The sequence below is a fragment of the Magnolia sinica genome, chromosome 7 (genome assembly GCF_029962835.1).
Source record: "Magnolia sinica isolate HGM2019 chromosome 7, MsV1, whole genome shotgun sequence".
Classification (NCBI taxonomy): Eukaryota; Viridiplantae; Streptophyta; class Magnoliopsida; order Magnoliales; family Magnoliaceae; genus Magnolia; species Magnolia sinica.
The window spans coordinates 88,623,094-88,644,813 of record NC_080579.1 but is presented as its reverse complement, the minus strand read 5'-3'; the positions used below and the strand labels follow the sequence as shown (position 1 = coordinate 88,644,813).

Genomic DNA, 21,720 nt, shown 5'->3' with positions numbered 1-21,720 from the left:
GGCATCTCGGCATTAAAGGATGTTCTGAAGTCATCCTTCAAGATGAAGGACCTGGGTCATCTAACATACTTTCTTGGACTTAAATTTTCGCATTCTATACGTGGAATCCTGGTCAGCCAACATAAATATGCCAAGGATCTTCTCGCCTTGGCCTCCTTAACGGATCAGAAGACAGTTCAAACTCCCTTGGAACTTAACGTTCAATATGGCCGTAACGATGGTGAACTCCTTGCAGATCCCACATTATACCGCCGTTTGGTTGGGAGTCTGGGTTACTTAACAATGACTCGTCCTAATATTACCTATGGGTCCAAGTTGTCAGCTAATTTGTTTCTGCTCCTCGAAATCTTCATATGACTGCAGTATTGCGCATCTTACGGTACATACGTGGAACTCTGGATCGATCTATATTCTTCTCCTCCACGGCCTCTCTGGATCTTCGTGCTTATTCAGATACTGACTGGGCCGGTTGTACTCTCATCTACAGATCTACCACTGGCTATTGTGTTTTTCTTGGCACTTCTCTCATCTCTTGGAAGTGTAAGAAGCAGGTCACTGTTTCCAAATCAAGTACGGAGGCCGAGTATAGAGCAATGTCAGCAGCTTGTAGTGAAATTATCTGGTTACATGGACTTTTTCTGACTTGGGCGTTCATCTACAAGATCCTACTCCACTCCATGTAGATAATCTGAGTGCCATTCAGATTGCCTCTAATCCGGTTTTCCATGAATGGACAAAGCATATTGAAGTTGACTGTCACTTCATCCACGAGAAGTTTCGGTCTCGGCTCATTTCGCTACCACATGTCGCTTCCCATGATCAGATTGCCGACATTCTCACGAAGTCCCTCACTTCTCCACGCTACTCATTTTTAGTTAGCAAACTATTACTTGTCGATGACCCGCATTTGTTTGAAAGGGGGATGTTAGATAGGCCACATGCCTTGCCTTGTATAGCCGATTCTATAGCTAGACAATGTATAAATACAAGATTTTGTATTTATCATTTTACCTTGTATAGTCGTTGTAGAACTCTATAAATTCAACCCTTCAGGGTTGTCTCAAATACAGAAAAGCAAAGGAGAATCATTTTCCTCAAAGCCTTCATTGTTTTGCCTTGTTTACACATCAATGGGGTCTGACCATAATCCAATCATTGATATGGTGGACCCCATGATTTTCCATACCTCAAAACCTTCCCAATTTGGGCAATCCTAACTGCTGGATCGAGCCCCATCAAAATGGACCTTTGTGGTAATTTTCCATTTCCATCAGATGGCTAGGATCACCTATAGGATAGATATTTGGGATAGTCCATTGGTCAATCAGTCAGTTAACTGAAGGTGGACCCCAGATGTACCAGTATTGGGTAGAACAAATATTGCAGTTTTGCTCGATCGGACATCATATATCTCATATGCTAATTAATGAATCACAAACACTTGCCAAGTCTCCAAAAATTTTCGGATCACTGATTTGGAGTTGGAGTTAGTACTAGTTTTAAATTTAAAGATCTACTCTACCTTAAGCAGTGCAATAAAAGAACAAATAAGATGGACATTGAGCACATACTTCCATTCACTGAAGAATGCTCAAGACACCATGTGAGTAGCTCCTGCCCACAAACGTCACCTTCTAACAAGGGGGTTGGATTTCCATCTCTAACACTCTCCATTTTTCCTCGGACAATGAAAACCATCTTGTCAATTGGAGCTCCTTGATACAGTACCTTGCTTCCTTGTATATACAGTTTTTGCTTCAATCTTTCATAGATAGCATCTAAGATGGGATCCTCCATTTCTGTGAAAATACACACCTGCAAATCAATATGGTTTTAGGTTCTTTGAACAAGTAGGAGGGTTTGGAAAAATGCCACCAAAAAGATGCACATTCTGATTTTGTGATACATGACTTGTACAAGAACATAACCAATCGCATTTAACTTGATTTGTTTCCATTTTCATGGTTTAGGCCAGAAACGAGCATGCTAGGATATTATGAACTCTCATGCACATGAACTATTACTCACAGATATCTTACAAGCAATGAGCAGAAAGGATAAATGGAGGCATAAAACCCAAAGAGAATATTGAGTTGGGAGCACCCATATACAGATAAAAATGATATGCCTGGTCTCGGGTTTGCATTTATTTGTGATCTCATTCAGTGGGCCCTTGTGATACAATGCGAGTTTGTATCTTTCTAATAAGGCACTAAATTAGGAAAATTCATGATGTTATGTCCAATGCATTGTTTGTCATCGAATACATAACAAGACTTTATCACAGGAACCACTTAAACCATGATTAAATATGGTTTGAAAAATCATCCGATGCAACTCAGTAACTGTCCGAGTTATATCGATTTCAGTCCAAATGAAATGAGTCCTCACACTTATATGGACGATATGCCTTGTCTCCAGGTGAGTCACACTCCGAACCCACTACTTAAATCCATGGCTTAAACACAATGCACTTAGTCGTAAGTTTGTAGAACCATGTTCCAAATCAAAAGACATTGTGGCAATGAGTGGTAGTGTGAAGGAATCGTACAAGCATTGATGAAGAAGATGGTTCATAATTTGCACACCCAAAAAAGCTGGATTGGACCCATGGATCAATTATCATCACTGAACCACAATGAGCAAGCTTTAAATGCTATGGCTCAAAAATCAGATTATTATTAGGCAAGGTATTCCGTTACGTTACAGTAGTAATGGTCATACACAATGGTAATTGTGGTAACAATTATGCCTAACGGAAAAAAATTGCATGGGACAGTCTGGTATGGGGTTGAAACTTTTTTTTTTTGTGTGTGTGTGAAAAAAAAAAGTTGTAATGGCCATTACAGCCCATGTGGTAACAGTTACCATGATGGAATACCTTGTTATTGAGTGAAGTTATTTGCGCATTGCCTAATACAGCTATTTGGGATTAGCAAAAGTCAAAATGGGGAAGTCTCATGATCACTTGTCAAAAGTTTGGTGACTTGCTGTCCACCTGACATCAACCACCCCCTTTATCAGCTAGCTAGCACGTTGCTACCAGGCTGTTTAAACTATGACCAGGCAGTGTCACATCCATGTGAATGGTAACGAGTTATGGACCTATAACAGGCCAATGGGAAGTTTTCATTATCCATGACATCAATGATACATCAGTAACTTGAATTATTTCATAATTGGGGTTAATATATGGTATTGCAATGTTTCACTAAACAAAGCCATCATATTACAGGGGTGCAACTCAGGCAGGTTGGGTCAGTTTGAGGGTCAACCCAAGCCCAACCTCAACCTCAAGAGAACCCAACCCAACCCATATTCCAACCAGAGGTGCCCAACCCAAATTCTTCTATGCTCAACCCTAAACTGGCCCAATCTGACCTGATTCAACAAAACCCAACTCAAACATGTGATTATTCCCAACCCTACCCTAACTGAAAATTTCAAACCTAACCCAACCCGATTCCAAATCAAGTTGCAGTTTCCTAACCCTAACCCCAATAGAGGACCCTGACAACCCGACACAACCTGTCCCAAACTCGGGTTGGGTCACTTGGGTTTAAGTTGACCTGAAAGAAATTGCAGCCCTATCAAATTGTAGTAAATACCTAAGCTAGTAGTTATCTGACATTCTAATAGAATAATAAAGAATATGTTGAATATGAAATCAATCTAACAAATCTACAACACCAAGACATACCAACAAATAGAGGTTAAAGAAAGTGTTTTGGTTACTTCTACTGACTAGAAATCAAATCCGAGTGGTGGTGACATGGGATTCCATACAGAGTAATGTTGAATATTAACATGTAGAGAAAACCGCAAACAAGATAATATGTACAGTTGTATGTGTCAATAATCATGTACATATATGTTTTTTATTGACAATATATTAGCAACGTGAGTACTACAATTAACATGAAGTTTAATCATCATCATCATCACAGCCTTGTTCCACCAATTTGGGTTGGCTTTTATGAAGCATGTTTCCCGAATGATTCCTATTCAAGACCCAATTCTCGATAAGCTTACAAGCCTCTATATTGATGCTTCCCATCTTCTAAGAACTTTGGGGATCGCAACTTCCACCTCTTATTCAACCTTTTCATCATGGACTTGCTAACTCCTTAGCTTACTTGTCCATGCGGCACTCCTACAATGCTTCAATGCTACTCAAGCTATTTTACCACCCACTTGTGCACAACCCAAATGCTATGCACCGCACCTGTTAGAGTGTTAGAGAACACGAGAATGAATAGGACAGCTCTGTATTGCTCTATAGAGAGAATATTACTCTAAGGAGTGATCCCAAATATTGACAACACGCCTATATAGGATTACAAACTCTCCATACACCTTACTTGAATAGCTAGTGTGCGATGCGACATCCATCCAATGGCCAAGAACACTCTAGAAAGCTTCTGAATAATTCACACAAACATGGCTACAAAACTTAACAGAGAACTCCAAAACCTTCTAGAGATCTCTACAAAACTCTACCATGATCTAGCCTGTTATAGAATTCCCTACACTCTTCTACCATGTACAAGCCTCTCTCTATATGTACAAGTAGATACAAAAATGGCCAAGTACCTGGATTAGCTTACATCCCCTTGACACCATACTCCCACCCAACTGCAAGCATCTACGTTCAATGTTTATGTGGTATTTGTGATATGAACAATTGTAGAGAAGGTTTAGTCACTAATCTTTCCTCCACTTCATTTGTCTTTTACAGTTGAGCAGGGTGAAATTATCCGTGATGAGAAAAAAAAAATCCACATCGAAAAAATTGCTTCCATGACGACATACTTCTAGTGTATAGCTGATCAAAGTTTAAATTTGATTCCTTTTTTCAATAAGCACTGTTGGTTGTTTATAAGATGCAAGGTGTAGGTAGGACCTGCATCTAGTGGGAGAGGAACTACTTAAACATCTCGAGAAAAAGATGGATGTGATATGCCCATGTACTGAAACATCTTGCTTTTATAAAGACAGGCTACATTCAGAAGACGAGGATTTAGTTATTCCAGTCATCAAGAATGAAAAACCATGCAAAACCAACAGATTCACAACAGCATGCTCTAAAGTTCCCTTTCTTGAAAAATTTAAAGAGATGGCAGTGTATGATTCTTTGTTGGTACTTTGGTATGGAGCTACAGAACTAGAAAAAGAGAGTTTTGGTAAGTTCATATGCACCTCTAAACAGGATCTTCCCATGCATCAAGTGGAACCCTCTATGTAGATGAACTGGCTCAAAAGTTAGGCTGGCCACTCAGCAGTTTTGCAGGATATATGCAACGAATGTGGACCATTAACAATTTCTTTCAGATCATTTGTTGTTTTAAAAAAAAGTGGGGGTTACATGGCGAATGGATGCACACAATCTTTAACACCTGCATAATGCATGGACTGGATGCCCCATGCATATGTGGTCACATGAAAACTTGGTGGAACTTTGAGAACAACATCTCTTTTGTTGCTATGAGGATAATAAAAGCTGCAACAAGAAGTTTGAATGCTCACTTTCTTGAGAAATTTAAAGAGGTGGCGGCGTATGTCTTTCTGTAGATCCTCCGGTAAATTCTCCATTAGCGCTTCTTCATTTACACCACGATGGGCGACCCAGTTAAAAATTTCAGATAGTCTTACTTGCCTACATGACCTCAAAATTGGTTAGCACCATAGTTGTATGACATCATACACAAAATGGAACCAAAAAAAAAAAAACAGAAAAAAGCAAAAATGGTATAGTAAAATATTGAGGGGTTGCATCTCTAACATTGATATTCATGACAAACCAAGTAATCCTTGTAGATTAAATTTTAGCAAAATATACAATAGGGAAACCTTGAGAAAGAAAAATTCAATGAAATTTAGAAACCAAAGTTTTGATATACAGAAGGAAAATGTGGTACCTTCTCAAGTCTTCTGGCAACTGTCGATGGCTCATCCACTTTTCAACATCACGACACCTTAGTTGCATTTCTAGTGTCCTTGAGAAACAAATGAGTGCAAGTACCAAATATAGAGGTCCAAATTAAATAATAATAATAATAATAAGAAGAATAAAAACATAAAACCAAAGAAAAAGTGCATACTGTTAGTCATAGATTATATATTTGAGACCATTGGACATGAAGTGGTCAGAAACACCATGCAGTTTTTATTCATATATGTGTGGCCCACTTGATAAGTCAACTGTCTGACTTTTGGTTTTGGGCCAGGTCAACCACACAGCACGACCATCTGATGAAGCATCTCTGATGTCACACATGCATGCTGGGTTGGCATGTGAGGCTGCATGTGGGCTTGGCATAGATATAATTAATGATTGAACAATTAAAGAGAGGAACAACAACATGAAATTCTTGGTGAATAACTTTTGTACCTCCGTCCAAGTGATTGTAAAAAAGTCTGCATATTTCCAATGACCAAAGCAAAAAGAAACAGGCCCAGTCCAATAATGCACATAGTGAATACAACTTCCCCAATAAAGAAGCTGGGCACTTGGTTTCCTGCTAGAGTGCTGATTTGCTGTGGCATTACCATCATCATGAAAAGATAATGTCATTAAGAGTTTTGATGAAATCTCAAGGCATTTATATAAAAATAACATTATGATGCCATAAAATTTCTATGAATGACTCAACATCAAAGATACATTAAAAAGAAAGGAGAAATTTTATATCGACAAATTCCATAGTATAGTCATGGTGGAAGAAAGTACGAAGTATGTCTTCATGAAAGAAGGAATTTCTCTTCCCAAGGAAAAACAAATAACAAAGATAGTTTGCAAATACGCTTTTGGAATATGCCAAATAGAATTAAAAATATGACATGGACAACAATATTAAAGGTAAGCTAAAAAGTTGTTTGCACATAATGTGAAAAGAGGGAAAATTTGAATTTCAAATGCTCATAGTTCCTACCAACTTTCTTTTTGGATTGTGGGAGAATATGTGTTGGATATGGGCCCATGAGGCCCACCTATGGGCAACCACTAGTGGGTGGGTCCCACAAGATTTCCATTCCAACCCTTCTCTCAAAATTCCCTCCAAGATTTTGAATTTGAGTTTTAAATTCAAGATTAAAATTCAATTTCAAAACAGGGGTAGGGTGAGATTGGTTGAGATAGGATGACTCTTCCCTCATCCAAACTCATCAATCTGTCTCTTATAAAAAAGGGAGGGATCCCTCGTACCATCCCAAGTTCTTGAAACGATACTCCCAGAGAGAAAATATAGAAGGAGAGTTTTAGTACCCATTGTCCATTTGGCCCGCCCCATAGACAATTCAACCCATTGATCATAATCCAAGGGCCATCTTAACCATAGAATCAGAGGGGTGATAAGGACCCTCTTTGCTCCCATAGTAGTTAGGTGGACCTCCGGCCTTTTAAAGTCCATCTTCTGCTTTTATAAAGGTCCAAGGATTGTAAAGACCGTCAGATCCATTTGGGCCGGACTTTCAGTGGTATCAGAGCGACATCAGACGGATCTCCAATTTAGATGGAAAAATTGCAACGACGTAAGTGTTTACCCCTTTCCTAAAATTTTATTATTTGATATCCTTTTATTTTAAATAAATATGATCATCATCTCCATCTCTATATAAAACCATTATGTGAGGATGTGTGGTAAATAATGAAATCGATCATTGCACTATCTCGAGGGCAGCAAATGACGAAGAATGGGATTGTTGAAAATGAGAGAGAGTAGATTTGGAGGGGGGGTAGCAGCCAAGCTTGTTGCCTGCCTTGGAGGGTGTCACGCTTACAGCCAGTCGCATCCCTCTCTCATTTCTCCATCTCTCTCTTCTTCCCCATTTTCCCTTCGCTACCACTGTAAGCAGGGGCAGCACTACGACTGTCGTGGTTGCTGATCTCATCCCTGATTTCTCTCTCTCTCTCTCTCTCTCTCTCTCTCTCTCTCTCTCTCTCTCTCTCTCTCTCTCTCTCTCTGTGTGTGTGTGTGTGTGTGTATCATCCCATCTCTGTCACTCTCTTTCCATCTCATTCTTTAAAGGTTAGCCATTGGCTGCTACCTGCTAACCGCAGCTGGCAGCCATGGCTGACCAAATCGAGATGGGTTTGATGACGGAGAAGAAGAAAGATGAGATTTTTGGGGTTGAAGATGGGCCTGATTACTTGATCCAGATAAGCTGCAACTGCTAGCATAGGCCAAAGAGGTTAGGTTGTTCTTCTATTGAAAAAGCAAAGAGAAGATGAAGATGAAAGGAGAAGGTGCGCTTGGGCTTGAATCATGGGGTAAGTGGATGGGCTTGTTTTGAGTGCAAATTGAATGGATTAAGCTTCTACTTTAGGCCCATAACCCTGAAAGTCATTGGGCCCCATGAAGTGAAGATTGTGGATAGCCAACATTACTATCCAAGTGTTGTCCACAACCCCATTAATGAAGTGGGCCCAAATATGGGCTCAGGTTCACTAACCCTTAAATGGCTTTAATAATGATCATGTTGATTCCATTCCATCCCATTTTTGGGACATAATGTGGGGGCCACCTTAAGTTGTCCATAGGGTATCTAGACAATGCATATGGCTCCACATTTGTGCCCAAATCGAAATGCGCTCGCTTGAAAACTTAACTCTTCTTAAAAAGGATTAAGTCTATCTTTATAAGGGCCATTAATCGGCCATTTGTGACTGATTTAGGTCAAGTATAGGGAAGTGATTTATGATTTTTCAGCAAGATCTAATCAATCGTGTGGTCCATTTTTGTAATTAATGGTCCAAATATCATGTGATGATGATCATCAATGGATTAAAATAAAACACATATAATAATAAAATTTTGGACTAGATCATCTTGATTATGGAATTTGATATCATGATCATGACCATATATGTGACAATATTATGTGGGCCATACATTTTGGGATTAAAATAAAAGGCATATAATAATAAAATTTTGGACTAGATCATCTTGATTATGGAATTTGATATCATGATCATGACCATATATGTGACAATATTATGTGGGCCATACATTTTGGGATTAAAATAAAAGGCATATAATAATAAAATTTTGGACCAAATCATCTTGATTATGGAATTTGATATCATGATCATTACCATATATGTGACAATATTATGTGGGCCATACATTTTGGGATTTGATGACCAAAATGTGTAACCCTACGTGTTCCTTGATAGTAAAGTGTGTGCGTGCATGCATGGGAATGAAAGTCCCTCTTTATAGCTATTCTATCACTATTGCTAATAAGTTCGCTAATGATTCGAACCATCGTCAACCGTGATGAACATTGATGATTGGATCTATCATCAATGGCGATAATTGGATCCATCACGAACAGTGATAATCAATGGTGATGATCAGTTCCGTTATTCAACTTAGCATTATTTTTCATTGATTCTTATAACAAGACCATTATATGTATAATAATTAGGCCTGATATGCTAGATCAATGCCCCCTTTATCATTAGAAAACTGAAACTTAGTGCTAGGATTTTTCCTATGTTTAAGGTTGTGCATAACCCAAGTGGGAGCTCTTCTCATCTATCAAATGATGCATGCAACCAAAATGGAGGGTTGTATAGGTTACGCAAATAGATTATCGTAGAAGCATCTTATTCATCTTACTTTAGGAAACTTGATTGATCTGCATCGCCTATTCGGGTATGTGGATTTTCAAATCTCATCTAAGATTGATTAGTTACTTCTGTAACTTCAAAATTTGCATAAGTAGAAATGCTGATGTTATACATTAGATCGTAACCAAGTAATAATACTTTTTTGCAATGTAGAGATAGCCACCAAAGCATTAATTGCTAAACAACTCAAGGGTAAAAAATTTGATGGCAATAACTATGAAGACCGGTCTCACATCATAAGATGGCTTTTAGATGAGGACGACATTTTACACACTTTGGACAATGCTCAAGAGGATCCATTAATGGTTGAAAATGAAAAGTTAACAAAACATAGAGCCGCAATGAAGCATTGCAACAAGTGGCATAAGCAAAATTGTTAAGCAGGTAATGTCATTATTAGCACCATGCACAAGGAGCTCATACCTACATATGAGGTGCAAGAGACCGCTAAAGGAATCTAGCATGTACCAGCTATTGCCTATGGACAAAAATCAAATGCACGAGTTAGGGCAATGGGACTAGAGTTCTAGGCGTATAGGATGTTAGTCGTTTGCTCCATTAAGGATCATATCCACAAAACGTAGCACACGATAGGTGCACAAAAATCAAAGACACGAGTTAGGGCAATGGAACTGGAATTTTAAAAGTATAGGATGTCAATCGACTGCTCCATTAAGGATCATATCCACAAAATATAGCAAATGAAAAGTACCCTTAGGAACATTAGATGAAAATTGATGGAGAATCAAAAGCTAATCATAATGCATTGTTCCTTGCCCAAGTCATGGGCCCCAATCAGAAGGATTCTAAACCATAATGATTCAATCACAATGTTCAAAGACTTTTGTGGCTACCTGATACATGAGGTTGAAATGAATGTAATTCAACCAGGTGAAGCAAAGGCCCTTGTAGCAATCTCACAAGTGGAAGACTAACAGGAAATGATTCAAAGCTCACAAGAAGGCAAAGAAGAGATAACAACTAGTCTCAAAAAGGGAAAATGAAAGAAAAAGTAGAAAGCGTCTAACATAACCTGCTTTGTCTGCAGAAACTCCGACCACTATGCTCGACGGTGCACCAACAAAAAGATGGTAATTCCTTAGTCACTTTATACTTTCACTTCATACTTTGTTTGCAAGTGTTTGTTTTAATATCTTTTCTATTGATACTCTATGTAACGAATATATTTTAGATTCAGGCACAACAAAAGCATGTGACGAGATCGTGGAGGACAAGGAATTTCGGCATGTAGCCTTGGGGAGCTACAACGTTACATAGGGAGTAACGCCATTAAAGAATGCTAGGGATTAGCGTATATAGTCTCCATACGCACATAGAGTGATCGATAATTCTCTGTGATACCCTTTATGCACCGAGCATACGTCGGAGTTTAATTTCTCTTTGTAGGTTTTTAATAAATGGTTTTGATATTCCTTTTTGCAGAACTCTAGTTTTATTAAGACTGAATAACCTCATTTTTACATGTAGTTTAGTTTTAGATTTATTTGTTCTGGACTAGAATGTGATGATGCACCCATTGCTTTATCTAGTATGTCAAATGAATCGGTTTTATCTAAATTTGAAAAATGATATTCAAGGTTAAGTCACATTGGAAAAGATTGTACAAGATTGACTTGTTCTGCATTGTTAGTTTTTTTTTTTTTTCAGAATCGATATGCCATTTCATGAACACTGTATGTCTAGGAAAACTTCTAACAAACATTTTCCCAAAGCGGTTACGTCTAAGGGTTCACCGGTAATGATTTATTCAGCTATTTGTAGACCCCTGAATGTACATGCCATAAATGAATGCCAATACATTGTCACTTTCATTGACGATTACTTGCACTTTGAAAGTGTGTCTCATCTCACATAAATCTCAAGTTCTCGACCGCTTTCTTAAATACAAAGTTGAAGTACAAAATCGGCTAGAAAAAATATCAAAATCCGTATATCTGATAGAGGTGACAAGTATATATTTGAAACATTCAAATTATATTGTGAATGCATTGGCATTGTCCGACAATACACAATGACTTATACTCCACAACAAAATGGAGTTGCAGAAAGAAGGAATAGGATGTTGTTGGACATAGATCGATGACAACACATACCAATCTCTAACACATTCTAGGGAGACATGTTGCTTACAACTGTCTATATTTTTAATAGAGTCCCATCTAAATACGTTCCTATAACCTCATATGAGATGTGGACTAGGAGGATTCCTTCTCTAGCCAACCTATGCCCTTGGGATCTTGGGAATATATTTTATTGCATGCATTCATAAAAGTACAGTTAATAGTAAAACCATTGAGTGCATATTCATAAGGTACCCCATACACTAAAAGGGATATGTTTTAGTTTATGAGACCGTGGAGGATGAACTAAGATAAAATCTTAGGACGTGACCTTTATAAAAAAAATTTAAAAAAAAATGCCATTAGGATCTTTGGGAAATATTTTGTTGCATGTTCTCAATAGAAGTAAACTTAATAATAAAACCATTGAGTGCATATTTATAAGGTACCCCATGCACTAAAATGGATACATTCTAGTTTATGAGGACCATGGAAGATGAACTAAGAATCTCATGATGTGACCTTCGTCGAAGACAGATTTCCCAACCGAAAGAAGCAAGAAGTTAAGATAGAACTCTTTGAAATCCTTGATGTATCTCAAGAGAATGAGAGCTCCGCTTCTCACAATGGCAATACTTCCATAGTTCGTCAGGATATAGAGAGTGAAATATACTCTTACATTGTGATTTATGATGATGAACCTGATTCTTATCAAGATACATTGTTGTATCCAAATTTGACTAATTGGGTAACTATCATGGACGAAGAGGCCATCTCCATAAAAAACAATAAAGTTTGGAAACTTGTAAATTTACCTTCCAATCGCAAAGCAATAGGCAACAAAATGGGTACAACAGACAAGTACAAAGCACAGTTAGTTGCTAAAGGTTTCGCTAAAAAAGAAGGCGTTAATTACAATGAGATTTTTTCACCTGTTGCAAAATTCTCATCAATAAGCATAATTTTGTCTATTGTCGCAAATTTAGACTTAGAATTGTATTAGATGAATGTAAAGATTACATTCTTAAATAGTGATTTAGATGAAAAAATATACATGCAACAAATGTAGGATATGTGAACAAAGAAAACCCAAAGAAGGTCCGCAAACTATAGAAATCTATTTATGAGGTTCCACTTAACCATCACCACCTTCAGATTCACAATGAGTCAAGAAGATCATTATGTATATGTGAAGTGATGTAGAAGATTTTTTCTAATACCATCTCTATATTTATACACTATCCTATTGGTTGGTAATAACATGTGATTATTAAAGATGACTAAAGTTACCTTTTCTCGAACTGGCTCGAGTGGGGTGGCCTGTGGGATGCAGGGGCACACTCGGGGTGTGTGGCCCGCATAACCCATGGATTTCCCGTGGAGGCGGGTTGATGGGGACATCACGTGCACACGCGCGCTCACACCACTACCCCTACGCATGTACATACGCAAAAGGAGGACCCCACCATCGATCTGGCTCAATAAAGACATCCAGGAAGAGCCTCCTAGCTAAAAGACAAGTTTTGGTTCAAAAAAAGTGGGCCCGATAGTCAAGAAAAGCCTATCATGGGATCTCATGATCATGGCCCACTCGTCGGATTGATTTCATATTTTAGGTTTTGCTTATTGTTATTATTTAAAACATTGTGAACGCTTTACATTTCTCTATTTGGTTTTCATTTTAGTTTGCTTCATCGCCAAGTAATAGGTTGTGCACATGGTGCAAGTTTTTGTGGTATAGGATTTTTTTTTAAATAAGTACCCCTTGTAGCTTTTTTCATGGATGGAAGATTAATAAAAATTCTGCGTTTTCCTACTCTCTGAGTTGTGAAGCCTAATTGGGTGCAAAGCCCTCCCTTCATCGAAGGGTTAACTATCGTGGTGCGAAGCCACATCTATCCCGATTCGCCCCCATCCATCGCCATCTCTACTACCCATCTTCTACCATCCCTTCTTCTCATCTCACCCCATCATCTACACTTCGAATCAATCATCTATTGTAGCAATTCTCCTCCCCACATCAGAATTTCAGAATCTGGCCCTACAGGAGGGTTGAAACTTCGGCGGAGCACCACGCACAAACCGTACATCGGATCGAGCTGAGATTTGGGGGTTTTGGAGTCAATCCCTGGCCGACCAAGGCCAAGGTGGCATTTTTCTGAATAGTGGGCCCCACACACGTGCGGCCGGGATCACACGCACGTGCGTCTGGGCCATTGTTGTTGTCCATGCGTGCAGTACTTCTCTAGTTCGTCTCTCTCCTCTCTTTCACTCCGCTTTCACCCAAAATCCCTAAACCTAACCCTAAATTACTCAAATCTCCAATTTTATGCCCATTTTCTTACCCTAGGGTTCCTCGAATTGGAATTTCTGAATCCCTTGGATTAGGGACTGATTACTATGCATGTGTGGATGATTATTTCTTATCTTTGAGTATCGTTTGGTTCATAATTTTTATTGATCCAGCCCTATCATGTGTAGGCCTGGACCCGCATAGATTCCCCTTAATTGAATGTTTGGACTTTCATGTGAGATATGGAATTTGTGTAATTGTTTTTGAACTAACGTGATCTTAAGCCTGAAATCTCGCATATCATATTTAATTTTCATGTCCTGCTTCAAATTTGGTATCAAAGCTTAGGGTTCTTGTAAGGGAATTCATTACATGTTTAAGGTTTGGTTGTTTATGTCCATTACGCATCAATTCTCATCATATATGGCTGTTTAGAGGTCCATAAACCCTAACAAAAGCTGCTGAAATTTTCTGTTATCCCCTCATTTGAATTATTTTAGAAATTAACTTAGTTTTCTATTTCTAGGTTTAGAAACTTTCCTTTTCTGTTTTTTAGAAACTAATTTTTAAAAAACTTTCTTAATCTGTTTTTAGAAACTAATTTCCTTTCCTTTTTCTTTTTTAGAAACTAGTTTACTTTCCTTTTTCTTTTTTAGAAACTAACTTACTTTCTATTTTTAGAAACTTTCCTTTTTCTTTTTCTTTAGAAACTAGGTTGTTTTTTTTAGAAACTCTTCTAATTTGTTTTTTTGTAGAAGCTTTCCTAATTTGTTTCTTTAAAAACTTTCCTAATTTGTTTTTAGAAACTTTCCTCTTTCATTTTTAGAAACTAGGTTGCTTTTCTTTAGAAACTTTCCTAATTTGGTTTTTTAGAAACTTTCCTAATTTGTTTTCTATAGAAACTTTTCTAATTTGCTTTTTATAGAAATTTTCCTAATTTGTTTTTCTTGGAAACTTTCCTTTTTCGTGTTTAGAAACTAGGTTGCTTTTTTTTTAGAACCTTTCCTAACTTGTTTTAAAAACTTTCCTTTTTCGTTTTTAGAAACTAGGTTGTTCCTTTTAAAAATTAAAAAATAAAAAAAATAAAAAAAAATCTTATATTTTGACAACTATATTGCTAAATTTTGGTTGGCACCCTGCACTAAACATGGAACAATTGGAAGAGTCACTAAACAAGTTGTCCCAAAAGTTGGAGTTTATGATCAAGCGCTTAGAAATGGACCAATACTTAGAGCAACTTGATGTGCGCATTACTCGACTAATGACCATCGCTAGGACAAACCCCACCATTGGGGTAGATGTCCCATCTCAAGCAATGGAGTTGGTGAAGGAATCAATTATGGGTGTGCATCCGTGCACCCACCCCATGAGAGACATCAAGATCACTATTTTGAGGAGTACGACATGTGCGGCCTTGTGGCTGGAGAGAGTGCACCAGACGCTAGTGTAGAGTTACCCACTGAGGCCATTCCGATAATGGATGAGTTACATGATGTCTTTCCTGATGATCTACCGGATGAGTCTCCCCCTAGGAGGGATATAGAGCACACCAGAACATAGGACACCGTAATACCTACAGCCGAGTTTGCGTTTAATAGTTCTGTCGATAGGTCCACAGGTCTCAGTCCTTATGAAGTCGTTACTGTTTATAAACCTAGGAAACCTATTGATCTTGTCATTATGTCATTGTCCCATAGGGTGTCAGAGCCTGCGGAGTCTTTTGTGCATCACATTCATTCATGGCATCAAGAAATCAGGCAGAAGATCACTACTAGTAATGAACATTACAAATTTTCTGTAAACCAACATAAACGTTTCAAAGAATTCAATATTGGGAACTCTGTGATAGTCTACATCTGGCCCGAACGGTACCCTCTGGGGGCCGTTTGTAAGTTACACGCGCGTAGCGCTGGATCCTTCAAAATTATAAAACGAAACGGTGTCAATGCGTATGAGGTAGATCTTCCACCTTCTATGGGAATTAGTTTCACATTCAACGTGGAGGATCTAGTTACTTTTCAGGGGACCACTAATACTTTGTCCGGCCCTTCACCTACCCATCCTCATTCCTCATATTTATCTCTTGAACCATGGCCCCTTCCCGACCCATTTTCCCAGCCTCTACCTCTCATACCCACTCTTCCTGACCTTTCTTCCCAGTCTCTGCCCCTCATACCTACCCTTCCCGACCCATTTTCCCAACCTCTACATCTCATACCTACCCGTCCCAACCCATTTTTCCAACCTCTACCTCCCATACCTACCCGTCCCGACCCATTTTTCCAGCCTCTACGTCTCATACCTACCCTTCCCAACCCATTTTTCCAGCCTCTACCTCCCATACCTACCTATCCCGACCCATCTTCCCAGCCTCTACCTCATGTACATATCCTTACTGACCCATTTTCCCAACCTCTACTTCTCATACCTCACACCCAAAAAAGAAATAGAGGATATCCTGGACCATCAGATAGTTTCAACGTCGAACGGCGGGTTTCAGAAGTACCTGATTAAATGGAAGTCACGCCCATCTTCAGACAGCACGTGGCTCACTGAGGAGGAGCTTCAGAGACTTGATCCTGACATCCTGGAGCGGTTCAGGAGTTTTATTTCGCCAGTGACGAAATCTTCGCAGCCAAGGAAAATTGATGGGGAAATCACGTGCACACGTGCACTCACACCACCACCCCTACGCACGTACATACGCAAAAGGACCCCACCATCGATCTGGTTCGATGACGACATCCAGGGAGGGCCTCCTAGCTAGAAGACAAGTTTTGATTCTAAAAAAGTGGGCCCGATAGTCAAGAAAAGCCCATCATAGATCTCATGATCGTGGCCCACTTGTCGGATTGATTTCATATTTTAGGTTTTGCTTATTATTATTATTTAAAACATCGTGAACGCTTTAAATTTCTCTGTTTGGTTTTTATTTTAGTTTACTTCATCGCCAAGTAATAAGTTGCGCACATGGTGCGAGTTTTTGGAGTATAGGGTTTTCTTATAAATAGGCACCCCTTGTAGCTTTTTTCATGGATGGAAGATTAATAAAAATTCTGCGTTTTCCTACTCTCTGAGTTGTGAAGCCTAATTGGGTGCGAAGCCCTCCCTTCATCGAAGGGTTAACTACTGTGGTGCGAAGCCACATCTATCCCAATTCACCCCCATCCATCGTCATCTTTACTACCCATCTTCTATCATCCCTTCTTCTCATCTCACCCCATCATCTACACTTCGAATCAATCATCTATTGCGGCAATTCTCCTCCCTACATCAGAATTTCAAAATCTGGCCCTACAGGAGGGCTGAAACTTCGGCGGAGCACCACGCATAAACCGTACATCGGATCAAGTTGAGATTTGGGGGTTTTAGAGTCAATCCCTGGCCGACCAGGGCCAAAGTGGCATTTTTCTGAATAGTAGGCCCCACACACGTGCAGCCGGGATCACACACACGTGCGTCTGGGCCATTGTTGTTGTCCATGCGTGCGGTACTTCTCTGGCTCGTCTCTCTCCTCTCTTTCACTCCGCTTTCACCCAAAATTTCTAAATCTAACCCTAAATTACTCAAATCTCCAATTTTAAGCCCCTTCTCTTACCCTAGGGTTCCCTGAATTGGAATTTCTGAATCCCTTGGATTAGAGACTGATTACTATGCATGTGTGGATGATTATTTCTTATCTTTGAGTATCGTTTGGTTCATAATTTTTATTGAGCCAACCATATCATGTGTAGGCCTGGACCCACATAGATCCCCTTAATTGAATGTTTGGACTTTCATGTGGGATATGGAATTTGTGTAATTGTTTCTGAACTAACGTGATCTTAAGCCTGAAATCTCGCATATCATATTTAATTTTCATGTCCTGCATCACGGGTGGCTCGTGTGAGGCAAAGCCCATGGATTTGGGGCCCACGAGAGGGTGGAACCCATGGATTTGGGGCCCACGGGTAGGTTTCAGCAAAGGACCTAACCAATGGATTTGGAGCCTGGGCTATGAGATAAAGGAATTAATTCGCCATGCTCTAACAGTTCGAGCTTTTAGAGCAAGTGGTTAATTGTCCTGCATCAAATTGGTATCAGAGTGGGAGGTCTCGTGTTCGAGACTCCTCACCGAGGGTGATTAATGTGGGGGCATTTTCACACCGGGCTCGAGTGGGGTGGCCTGTGGGATATAGGGGCACACTTGGGGTGAGTGGCCCGCATAACCTATGGATTTGGGGCCTGTGGAGGCGGGTGGCTCATGTGAGGCAGAGCCCATGGATTTGGGGCCCACGGGGAGGTTTCTGCAGAGGACCTAACCCATGGATTTGGAGCCTGGGCTATGAGATAAAGGGATTAATTCGCCATGCTCTAACAGTTCGAGCTTTTAGAGCAAGTGGTTAATTGTCCTGCATCATTTGAGATTAAAGATCTTAGTAAGGTCAGCTTTATTCTCAGGGTAAAAATCATCAGGGACCAACCTAGGAGATTATTGGGTTTGTCTTAGGATATCTGCATACAAAAGATCTTAAAGCAGTTCAAGATGAAAAATTCAAAAGCTATTGAAACTCCTATGAAGAAAACTACCAAGCTAGATAGGTAATCATGTCTTCAAACTAATGCTAAGAAATCAACTATGTTGTTAGTACCTTATGTGAGTGCAATAGCATGCTTAATTTATGTCATGCTTTGCACCAGATCAGATATTAGTTATGCAACTGGCATAGTCAGCCATTACAAGAGTAACCTAGGACAGTCTCAATGGCAAGCCATCAAACATATATTTTGCCATCTCAACGGAACCAACCTAATGTTGTGTTATAATTGATAAATCTCAAGCTTAAATGATATTCTGATGATGTTGCCTGATGTAATGACACCGATGAGGGAAAGTCTACTTCAGGATTTATATTCTTGCTCGGAAGGGGATCCATCTCATGGTTAAGTAAGAAACAGACATCCACAACCCTTTTATCTACGAGGCAGAGTACATTGCATGTTGTGTTATTGTTGAGTATGTATGAGTTCACATATTCTTACAAGGTCTAGGTGTTGTACCGGGTATTCATGAAGCTATATCGTTGAGGATAGACAACACTTCTGCTATTAACTTGGCGAATGACCCCAAACGGTTATTAATGATTTATTGGCTGAGGAACAACGATTGAAAGTTCTCTCTCTTCCTTCCTCAACTCCGGGATCATCTAATATGGTGCTTGCTGTGTCCACCACTGCACCTACACGTGGTTCCACTCCTTTGACTTGTCACGACTGCAACAAGGTGGGTCATGTCGTCGCTCAATGCAAAAAATTGTATGCTTATTGTCGACGGATTGGTCATGGTATTCAGGACTGCCGTACACGTGCCTATGCATCTTCTTTCAGCCGTGGACGTGGTGGTCGTAGTCGTACTCTTTCTGCTATTGCTGCCACTATTTCTTCCGAGCCGTCTGTTAGTGATACTGCATCTACTGTTTCTGCTGAAGGTCTTTCATCACCTTTGACTCCTGCGATGCTCCAGCAACTCATTCAGGCCCTTTCTGCAGCCGATATGTCAAGTATATCCCCATCTTCTATATGGCTCTTCGATTCGAGTGCTTCCACTCATTTGACTAGTGCTGTATCCCATCTTCGTGACATTCGTCCCTACACCGGAAATCAAGCCATTTCTACTACGGATGGCACTAGACTACCCATTCAGTCCATTGAATCATTGACTTTCTCTCCTTCTGCCTATCGCCAGTTCACCCTTCGTGATGCGTTTCATGTCCCTAACATCCAATAACTGTTTAGTCATATTTCTTCCCAACTGTTGTTTTGTGCAGGATCTGGCAACGGGGAAGGTACTTGGGATGGGTAGGCGGCATGGTCGTCTGTACGTGCTTGACTTTAATCCCTCTGTCACTTCGGCTCATTGTTTCTTTTCTCCATCTTCATCAGATATTTGTTCGACAAATAAATTGTGGAAACTATAGCACTTTTACCTGGGTCATCCACATTCTGATCAGTTAATTCAGTTATTTTCTTCTAGCATGTTAAGGAACGTTTCTCTTAATAAAAAAAGATTTGGATTATTCTTGTTTATCTTGTTGTCTTTCAAAAAGTAAGTGTATTTTTTTTCCTCTAAGTACTACAAAATCATCTTCTATGTTTGAACTAGTGCATACAGATGTCTAGGGTCCTTCACCAATTATGTCTCTCTCTAGGTTACGATACTATGTTATATTCATTGATGATTTCACACGTTACACCTAGATTTACTTTCTGCACTCGAAGTCACAGGTTTTTGAAAAATTCAAGATATTTCACTCTATGGTGGAGACTCAATTTCTAGTTCCAGTTCAAACTCTCCGCTCTGACTCAGGGGGGGAATATCTCTCAACAGATTTTCGTACATTTCTTCAGGGTCGTGGGATTATTCATCAGACCACCTGTTCTGATACTTCACAACAAAACGGGGTGGCTAAACGAAAAAATTGTCATATTGTTGAAACTGCCAACACTCTGATGACAGCTATGAGTGTTCGTCGTTCTTTCTGGACGGAAGCAATGTTACATTCGGTCTACTTGATTAACCGGATGCCAACCAACGTTCTGAACAGTAAATCTTCATACTTTGTTCTTAACGGCTTACCTCTTGCATATTCCGCATTTCATGTTTTTGGTTGTGTCTGTTATGTTCACCTGGCTTCACGTAAGCGTAACAAACCATCTCCAAAATCGATCAAATGTATGTACTTGAGATTTAGAGAAACTCAGAAAGGTTTTCGATGTTATGATCCGGTTTCTCGTCGTATTCGGGTTTCACAACATGTTGTTTTTCTTGAACATGTTGCCTTTCATTGATCTCTTCCTCCTCTGCACGCCCCAAAATCTCCTGGTTTAACCACCTTTCCTGATATTCCTTTTGCCTTGAGTACTCTCTCTCGTCCGGTGCAGGTTTACTCGCGTCGACCACGTACAGTTCCACCACCTATTACTTAACCCAAACCTAATATACCTATTGCAAATCTTGAACCTACCTCGATACGTCGTTCCGCTCGTGTACATCGAGCGCCTGATCGCTTGATATGCTCTATGTCTGCCATGAATGCTACTCTGGATACTGTTGGAAGAAGGCTATGGCAGAAGAACTTGCAGCATTGGATGATAATTAGACGTGAGACATTGTCACTTGATCCACTGACCAACAACTAATTGGTAGCAAATGGATTTATTCTGTCAAGTTCAAGTCTGATGGATCATTGAATCGATACAAGGCTCGACTTGTCGCTCAGGGATACAAATAGGAATATGGAATTGATTATGATGAGACATTCGCTCCCGTGGCCAAGATAAAAACTGTTCGTACTCTTCTGGCAATCTTCCGTTCACTCTTGGCCACTTGCTCAGATGGATGTGAAAAATGTTTTTCTTCATAGAGACCTCCAAGAAACAGTATATTTGAAACCTCCTCCTGGCTCTTTAATCCCTGACAATACGGTATGTCGCCTAAAGAAAGCCCTGTATGGCCTCAAACAGGCACCTCGGGCATGGTTCCAACACTTTCACGATGTTGTTACAGGTGTTGGCTTTACTCAAAGTAGTCATGACCCATCCTTATTTTTGCGCACCACTGCTCGCGGAATTGTCATTGTTCTCGTCTATGTTGATGACCTACTTCTGACTGGTAGCGATGCTACTGGCATCTCGGCTTTAAAGGAAGTTTTGCAATCATCCTTCAAGATGAA

General features: G+C 39.7%; 2 protein-coding genes across 5 annotated transcripts in view; one reads left to right on the top strand and one right to left on the bottom strand.

The window, feature by feature from the left end:
- LOC131251636 (probable cyclic nucleotide-gated ion channel 20, chloroplastic) overlaps window positions 1-21,720 on the bottom strand; it is a 46,224-nt gene that overhangs the window by 5,689 nt on the left and 18,815 nt on the right. For all 4 annotated transcript variants that reach the window (XM_058252486.1, XM_058252483.1, XM_058252484.1 and 1 more), the window contains 4 exons: window positions 6,392-6,537; window positions 5,919-5,996; window positions 5,527-5,656; window positions 1,572-1,815 (listed from right to left, as the gene is read on the bottom strand). In XM_058252486.1, coding sequence (XP_058108469.1) covers window positions 1,572-1,815; window positions 5,527-5,656; window positions 5,919-5,996; window positions 6,392-6,537 — 598 coding nt within the window. The remainder of the gene's footprint in view (window positions 1-1,571; window positions 1,816-5,526; window positions 5,657-5,918; window positions 5,997-6,391; window positions 6,538-21,720) is intronic.
- Window positions 19,151-19,940, top strand: LOC131251639 (uncharacterized). Its single transcript, XM_058252488.1, has 2 exons — window positions 19,151-19,548; window positions 19,816-19,940. Exons 1-2 carry the CDS (start codon window positions 19,200-19,202, stop codon window positions 19,848-19,850), a joined length of 384 nt encoding a protein of 127 aa, XP_058108471.1. The 5' UTR covers window positions 19,151-19,199; the 3' UTR covers window positions 19,851-19,940.

Bases quoted from the DNA above. Each gene is read 5' to 3' on its own strand.
- LOC131251639 (XM_058252488.1), top strand. From the start codon at position 19,200: ATGGTGCTTGCTGTGTCCACCACTGCACCTACACGTGGTTCCACTCCT. The intron at 19,549-19,815 runs GTATATCCCCAT...TGTTTTGTGCAG, and splicing joins TTCTGCAGCCGATATGTCAA to GATCTGGCAACGGGGAAGGT.